Raw genomic sequence first — 9,234 nt, 5'->3', positions numbered from 1 at the left:
AGCATGGCTCTACTAAACTAGGCTTGATTAAAAACAGTTATTTGGTTCTCCATTAGCATCCAATAAATAGGCGCTTTCACACCGGAGTACTTTTCCCACTTTAGTTCCGATATAGTTCCGAAAATGTGCGTTCACAACTTCACACTAAAAAAATCCGGAACTAGAACTTAGTTAATGAGAACCTTTTCACCCCCTTTTCTGTCCCTGCTAGAGAGCAGGTACTTTCGTGGGAGTAAAAGGTTCCTATTTCTGATGGCTGGGCGGATTGCAAACCACAATCCATCCATCCATCTTCTCCCGCTTATCCGTGGTCGGGTCGCGGGAGTAGCAGTTCCAGCAGAGAGCCCCAAACGTTCCTTTCCCTGGCGACATCAACCAGCTCTGACTGGGGGATCCCAAGGCGCTCCCAGGCCAGCGAAGAGATATAATCCCTCCACCTGGTCCTAGGTCTACCCCTTGGTCTCTTCCCAGCTGGACGTGCCTGGAACACCTCCCTAGGGAGGCGCCCAGGTGCAAACCACGCCCCGTAAAACTCCCAAAAAGTTTTATGAAGCCGCCATTTTATTTGCTCGCATTATTATTAGCATTAGCATTAGCCCAGCGCACCAACGGAGAGAGACTAACTTATGGCAACACAAAATAAAACGATTTACTCGGAAGGCTTCAGTCCCCAACTCCGGGGACTTCCGGCCGGGGACTTCGGGTGGCAGTATACGCCGTGAAGTGGTTTGCGGCCTGCCAGTAAACCCAAAGCAGAAGAAGAAGAAGTGACGTCAGCGGCTTCATTTGCCTAATCCACCCTCAGGGACTTATTCCGGTGTGAATGCGATCTGCTCTTCAGTTAATCATAACTAAAGAGTTCTGATTAACTAAGTTCTCGTGAACTAAGTACGGCAAAGTACTTGGTGTGAAAGCGCCTAACTGGTACTGGTTTGGTTCCACCTCAGTCAAGGTTCCAGGTTCACTGCACCTCTTGTTGGTCAGAGAGAGTCGTGAATAGTGCCAATATCCTGCCAAATTCGTTTTAACTATCAAAGTTATCATCATTAGCGACTGCAATTTATTTTGTAATTATCTCAACCCAGACCTTTAGAAAACGTGTCTGTCTGTAAAATTGACGAGGTGCAGACTCTATTCTGTTTGCTTTCAGACAAAAAGATCAGTAAGCAATACGTTAAAGATAATTTCACTACTTTTACGCAACATTTGCTATTGACATTAAGATGAGAATCCCACCTACGCTGATGGGGCATTATCCACAGTGAAAAGCAAAGCGGAGGAAAGTACCTGGCACCAAAGGGGGATTGAGTGGAGCGGAGCTAAACGATGGCGTGCTAATGAGGCAAAAGAGATGATTTGGAATAAAAACATTGAGTTGCTCCGGGCTTTCAGCACTTACTTCAATAGAGAGTGATAGCTCATCAAAATGATCAAATGGAGGATAGGACAAGTCATCTACATTTTGAGAGGCTTTTTCTAGTCTTAAAGCAAACATAATAATGTCAGCTGGCAGCCTTTAATAACACGTTGAGATCATATCAGCTTTGTCATTCATCAGGCGTCTGTTTGTTCCTGCTTATGCTCTTTCTCATAAGGGTGTTGTTTTGCAGTCACCCTGCGTGCCCTCCTGCCACTGTCAGGGTTGTGGAAAATAGGACCCAAGTGCAGTTAAAAAAATACAAAAAGGTTTGTTAACAAAAAGCGAGCTTTAGTAAAAGACATGAAAAACAAGAAACTAATTAACAAAACCAAAAACCGGGGATCACGACAGACGGGAACAGACGGGAGACACGGACAAGCATAGACGAGCATAACGGTACGTCCACACAGCAGCTTTTCAAAAATCTTGAAAATCTTGGAGCTGGGCGTGTCTGACAGCTTGGGGATTTTTTGCGAGCAACGCAACCAACAACCAATCACATGAATCTCCCGCTCCCGACATACAAAGCAAAAAACCCCGGGGATTTTATGCGAGCAATATATATATATATATAAATAAACTCCCCAAACAGGCGAACACCTACCAGTTTCACCCACTGTCTCTGCCACCTCCCTCCATGCCTGGTTCCTCCGGTTTGTATCCCGGTAATAGTTCTGGTCGTAAAGAACCGGGTGATTTGCTGCCGTAATTTCTCGTTTGGAATATGAGGAAATGAACTGCGGTCTGGTTCTCCCTGCTTACACGCGGTTTGATTGGCTAGCGCTTCTACTGTCAGATTTGCATAAACGTGTTTGATTGGCTGACGCTTCCAGCTCAGATTCAAAAGTTGAACATTGCTCAACTTTGGAATCCTGGACATCCTGGAAATCTTCGCTTCGCTCCCCCACAATGCAGTTCGGCGAAAAGCGAGGCAAAGTGACGTCATCCCCATTCAAAGTCAATGGGCAGAGAAGCGGTGGAAGATTCGTCTAAAGCTGCTGTGTGGACGTACCTTAAGCGAGGCAGGGAACATGGACACAAAGAGACGACAGGTAGCATGGACATGAAACAACGACGAACAGACGGGAAGACGAGACTAAATACACAGAAGGGTAATCACAGGACAAGACACAGCTGGGCAGGGGAGGCAGAAACACAAGGGCAACAGGTGAACACAATCAGACACACCAGAGAAACTAACGACAGGAAGGCAAAGTCGGATCAGACAAGACGCAAGGAGGAAAACATTTCAAAATAAAAGGTTGAAAATGAAAACAACATCAATCCAAAACCATGACAGCCTCTGCTCATGATGAATTACAGGTTGAAGTTTCTCCCAAACACTCTCCATGCAAGACAAGGCAAGGCAAGTTTATTTATATAGCACTTTTCAACACAAGGCAATTCAAAGTGCTTTACAAAAAATGAAAGACATTAAGCATTAAAAAAGAAAAGCTAATAAAATAAACATTAAAAGAAAAAATACATGGATAAAAGTTACAGTGCAGTTTAAGATATGAATAGTTCAATTAAAAGCAGCGGGGTATGCTGCCTCTCGTTGTCAGGCTCCAACTCCCATCTTGATCTAAAAACCTGTAACTTGGGATCTCACTGCCCTTCAGCCCAATCCTTGGCTTTCGGTTCAAACAGAAGCTCCAGCAGCACTGCTCCAATTCTGTCCGTAACCCGGACTCCATCTCCACCCCCAGCCCTATTTCCTGTTACCCGGCTCATTGCCAACTGCAGGCACTTATTTTCCTCAGCCTCAGCCCCGAGGCTTCCACTGAGAGCGCTGAGCAATGTGAGCGCAGCGACTCACTCTCAGCATGAAGGCTGAGGACGCTTGGATGCGTCCTGTCGTCGCTGTGGATGTGTGGGATTGGAGATCTGGCACACAGTGATGGCTCCATTGTCCTAGAGAAGTCCATCCCCAGTCGCTTTGAATAAGAGAAAGTTGGGGAATAAACGGAGGGAAACACAGCGTCTCTCCCGGCAGCATCGATGGCTGAGGACGCCTTCCTCCTCTCGTCACAGCAGATGTTGTTTCCTCTGCCATATGGTTTGCATACCTTGTAAATATATGGCTGCAGGGGAAGATGTGCAGAGATGTACAGTAAAATCTAATTAGGGGCTGTGTATCCTGTGTGCCAGCAGATGAATAGCATGATGTTGTGTTCTCATCCATTCAGAAGCTTGTCACGGCCCGGTGCACAATCCTTTATTTTACTCTTGTTTATTTTGGTTGTAAAATACATCAATGTCCTTAGAAACAGTCATTATTTAAAATGTGAGGATTAGCAAGTTATTATGAGCGGGAAATTGCTCCTTTGTTTGCAGGCAGTAATTAAGTTAAATACTAGTGAGTCACCTCATCAGTATTTGAAAGCTGTCAGGATTTGACTGCAGACGTTAAGCCCCTTTACTAAATGGAGCAAAGGAAACCAAAAGGAATAACACATTTCCTCTAAGCAACAAGCAAAAAGGACTTATCAAGATTTAAAATGCATTGATTCAAAAGCTTTATTGTCGTAATGCACAACAGCTTCAGGGTAGTTTTGTCAATGAAAGTTTTAAGTCACAGGCTCTTTCTTCACATGTGCAATATGTTGTAAGACTACACATGTATAGAAGTGCAAGAGAATGTTGAAATGGAAACAATGGTGCAAGTAAAACGCAGAAATAAGTATATTTTATATAATGAAACAAAATGAAATATAAAATGCTGCCTTAAATTATAATAATTTAGCATATTGATGTTTATTTAAGGATGTAGGAAAAACACTTTCACCTGACGAAGATCAAGCTCGGTGTCACGATCCACCTTTTTGATTATTCATGGAGATACAATATTCATAATTGACAAAAATCTGAATTCCCAATTTGAACTAAAAGTGGATTTCCCGTTCAGAAGCATAATAATACATATATTATAATATTTCACTCCATTTAGAAAGCTAAAGAGCTTAGGAGATTTGAAAAACAGGACTTGTGGGATTCAGCTGTGCTCGTTATTACTCGCAGATACCCTCCTAACCTCTATCTTGTTTCCCCTTGCCACCACTGAGCTGTTGATGCGCGGCGCCTCAGCCGCTGGCCTCAGATCTGTGAGGGGCTCTAACTGTTAGCCAGCAGCACACTGCTGAAGTCCAGGCCAGAGCATGTTGTCTCTTTTTATTTGGAGACCTCGGCTAGAGGGGGGTGGGGGGGGAATTTGCTCAGCACCGGCAAAGATCTTTGAAGCAGCTCTCTGCCCGCTGGACTCAACGCTGCTCCTCTGTCACACACACACACACACACACACACACACACACACACACACACACACACACACACACACACACACACACACACACACACACACACACACACACACACACACACACACACACACACACACACACACACACACACACACACACACACACACACACATACACACACACACACACACACATACACACATACCATGTATACATCACTTCAGGGGACATTACATGGACTTACATGAATTTCCTGGAGACTTATCCTAGCCTTAACCATAACCAACACATGCCTAACCCTAACCAAGTCTTCACCCTAAAATTAATGATTCCCCTTATGGGGACCTCCAATGTGTCCCCATAAGGGAGGCGAGTCCCCACACGTGACTGTGTAAACAGATGTAGGTCCCCACAAGTATAGTAATGCTAGACCACATACACACACACACACACACACACACACACACACACACACACACACACACACACACACACACACACACACACACACACACACACACACACACACACACACACACACACACACACACACACACACACACACACACACACACACACACACACAGTCTGGTAGGGATGCCCCAGTAGCGGTGCGTTAACAGTCCCTCCTGCCTGTAAACAGACTTTGTATCACCCCCTCCCCTCTTTGCTCTTCTTGCTGGCCAACGGTGTCCTCTCCTCAGTCGCCCTGCAGTGATCACCAAGGACACGGGACCCTCTGCACGCTGAGCTGTCGACGTGCTAAATATACAGCAGAAAAGAGAAAGCAAGCAATTGTATGGAATGGTTTGGAGCAGGAGTTAAAACAAAGCAGAAGCATAATTCAGTTTAACAGGATGTACAGAAACACTTTTTTGGAAAAATATGAGAATGAAGAGAGGTGATTGAAGATGAGAAATGATTGTATATGTTTGTATAAATGTAAATGTATGTAGGAATAACTTGCATAATGATTTAAAGGACAATCATTGATCAAGTAAGGGGTGGGAATTAATAAGCATTTGCTTCCTCCTGCTCCCTTTCGGACACATGATTTATTATTATTAATATGAAGACTTTTTTTTGTTGAATACACAAATATTACCATGAATGTGCATAACTTCTGTATTATAACAATACGGTATTCTGTTTTTCACATTTGTTATTTTGTATTTGTTATTTTTTAATCTGTTTGAAATAAAGACTGGAAGTGAAAATGAAGTCAAAACTATGACTTCAGCTCGGAAAGATCTTGAAATACAACCTAAGTAGCTGTGAATGGAGAATATCAGCTATTACACTATGTTACACCAAATACCCTGAAACCCCATTGATATCAGGGAGGCAGACGGTCTCTTATATATAAGTGGTATCAAAGAAGTGTTCTGTGTGTAGCTCACACAATCATTTCTTGGCTTTCGTCTTTCTTTTTGAGTCGGTATGTTCTGGTTGATTTTTATCATCCGGTCACATCAGCTATATGTCCTTTAATGAAATGTAAAGATATCATGGTTGCCTCTTAGTGCTTTTATAAAATAGTGACAGTAATGAGATTTTTTTAAATGTATCATCAGAAATGTGGATTTAATAGACAATAAATGACATCAATGTATGAATGTGGACTTAAATAATACAATACAATGTAAAAGTATTTGCTGATTAAGTGTCCTTTTTATGTCCATCATAAAACTGTGAGTGAAAAAGATGGTTTTGTTAGTTAAATAAAATAAAAAGTAGGACATTTTCAGGAGGTAATTTGCATTCTACAACTTCATGGTCATACAAATATAAATTATATTAACTTTCTTACAAAATAACTTATCATGGAACACTTTGAGTCACCATAATGGGGACACCTACCACACGGTGCGTTGGATCAGTCCTAAATATAGTACTAACCACATACATAATGAATGTTTCGCCCTGCTCTTCCACCTCCACATTTCCCCCCGTTTCACCTAATGACGTGTTTTTCCACACATGCAGGACTTCCTGGGCCAGGCGTTCTGCACGCTTGGCGAGATAGTGGGCTCCCTGGGAAGCCGCATGGAAAAACCTTTGATGTAAGTAGTACCACGCGCACACAAACAAACACACTCACTGCTATTTTAATTACACACACATAATTCAAAGCAAAGCGCTTATGGTGCCTTACTCTAATCAGAGGACTACTGTCATCAGGTGACACAAGAAGCAGTTTGTGCTGAGGTGCAGATTTTAGATTCTCTTCCTACGGTGGTATGAATTGAAAATCACTTTGATGAGATCACTTGCTGCCGTTTGTCTTTGAAGTGAAGCGATGCAGGGGCATGAAAAGGAGCCAAGACGTTGATGAAAGCGAACACTGTCTCCATCAGTCAAATGAGATGAATAGATAAACAGCAGCAGGCCTAATGACAGACTGTAAACACGTTGAGATGGTAAGCAGCGTGTGGTGGAAAGGGACAGTTCACCCAAAGGGAAGCTGTCAGTGGTGAGCGCCCAGCTCCCTTTCTGAGGACGCCTGAACTGAACTGAAGCCTCCACTGAAGCAGAAAGAGATAATCAGGGGGAATTTCTCTGGATGAATGTCTCAGTTTGATCAACTAAATAGTGGAACCTGTAGCCCATGTAGATTTCACCTCCACTGCTCTGTGTGAAGCTGCTCTTATAGGTGCTTCTTGAAAGGAATGTATTGGGTGTAAACACTTAATTTAACGTTTAATCTGGGGTTCATCAGGGTTCCAGCAAGGGTTACAATATCAAAAGCAACTGTGGTGACTATGGCTGTGACGTAATCAGGGGTTTTCAGGGGTCTTAGAAAGTATTAAAAGTTGATAAATCAATTTAGCGAAAATTAAGGCTATTAAAAGTATTAAACAGCATGTTCCAAGGTATTAAGAAGGTCCACAGCAACGACAACATGAAACACCCTTTGATTGACTGCAACGACATGTCGGGAAACCCCCTCAAGGCGGCCCCGTGCGTAGCGCGCCGTACATTTCTGCTTCTTATTTTAAGACATTTTAATTAAACACCATGACATTTATGAGTTTACGATCAGTGTTTGGGTGAGTTGTACTGAGGAACAAGTATCACAGCACCGACGGGTGAACGATAGTGTGTTGGTAACACGGGGTGTTCAGGTAACACTTAAAGACTTTGTTATGGAACGCAAAGCAGGGTAGGGGGCTAGTACACCCTCCTGAGGGTCCGATTGTGGATGTCATGCGAGCAAAACATGGTGAAAACAATCAGTCTAAATTAACAATCGGGACGGAAATGTTCGGATTTCCAAAGGGAGGTTCTGTGAATAAATTAAAAATCAAGAACGGAAAGAATTGAACTATTCATATCTTAGACGGCACTGTAACTTTTATCTTTTAATGTTTATTTTATTAGCTTTTCTTTTTAATGACTGATTTTAAATGCCATTTTCTTAATGTCTTTCATTTTTTGTTTTTCTTTTAATGTTTCTTTTATTATCTTTTCCTGTTTTTAAATGCTTTTGTCTGAATGTCTTTCATTTTTGTAAAGCACCTTGAAGTGCCTGGTGCTGAAAGGTGCTATATAAATACACTTGCCTTGCCTTAAGTTCCGTTGCCTTGCTCCGCCTGGGGGGGGGGGGGGGGGGAGTGTTTTGGGGCGCCACTGATGGTGATGAAAGCCGGTTCGAGGGGGCACACAGACTCTAGAATCGCCACTGTCGATGGGGATCAAAGCTGTCCGGTCCCATATGCTAAGCAATAGCCAGAAAGCCGCGGCGTTTAAGTCCCGCCTCTCCCGATAGCCAATCCGTGCCTCCCCTGACTGCACGTCGCTGACACACTGCAGACTCTCTGCACGGAGGAGCAGTGGCGTCCGGCCGATGCTGCTCCTCCAAGGAAGAGACACACGTTCACTAAGCCGAACTATATCCGGTCACAGTGATCTGCTATTTTAAAGTAAAGTCAACACATATCGACCCTAAATAATAGTCTATATTAAGAACGAGAAAAGTGTTATCGTTTTTTGTTTTATCTCTTGGGAACAATGCCTAAATCAAATAATGGTTTCTTTTTCTAATAAACCTTGCATTGGGTTAGTCACACAACTGATTCTCTCGTGCTTTGTTCTATCTGAATTATGATGAGGAGTTATCACAAGCTGTTTAGTTGTGCTATCTTACAATCCATACTGTATATAGTCAATGTGAGGTGAAGTGTGTCGCCAAGGTAACCGGTTAGAACTCCAAGTGGCGATGAGGTCTTAAAATGTATGGAAAGGGTCTTAAAAAAGGAATTACATTTGACTTCAGGATTCCTGCAGATACCCTGCGTAATACGGTCATCCTTCAATCGGGCTGTTGTGGGATTGATCCAACACGTTTGGGCAAGATACTTAACCTCAGTTGCTCCTGGTGGCATGGCCAACTGTGTGTAAAAGGGTTGTATGGAAGTGTCCTTGAGCAAGTGGAACATTGCTCTGTATGAATAGGCTGTGAATGGGTGACTGATGAAATATAAAACGCTATGAGGGGTCGTAACAACTGGATAAAGAGCTATATAAAAACAGTCCATCCACCATTTACGAGCG

At 43.1% G+C, this 9,234-nt stretch overlaps 1 protein-coding gene across 1 annotated transcript in view; it reads left to right on the top strand.

The window, feature by feature from the left end:
* LOC117448244 (copine-8-like) overlaps positions 1 to 9,234 on the top strand; it is a 103,568-nt gene that overhangs the window by 48,289 nt on the left and 46,045 nt on the right. The window contains exon 6 of the mRNA XM_034085444.1: positions 6,667 to 6,743. Within this exon, the coding sequence (XP_033941335.1) occupies positions 6,667 to 6,743 (77 nt within the window). The remainder of the gene's footprint in view (positions 1 to 6,666; positions 6,744 to 9,234) is intronic.

The sequence above is a fragment of the Pseudochaenichthys georgianus genome, chromosome 6, assembly GCF_902827115.2.
Source record: "Pseudochaenichthys georgianus chromosome 6, fPseGeo1.2, whole genome shotgun sequence".
Lineage (NCBI taxonomy): Eukaryota > Metazoa > Chordata > Actinopteri > Perciformes > Channichthyidae > Pseudochaenichthys > Pseudochaenichthys georgianus.
Note: the sequence above shows the minus strand (reverse complement) of the source record. Positions and strands in the feature narration are given on the sequence as shown.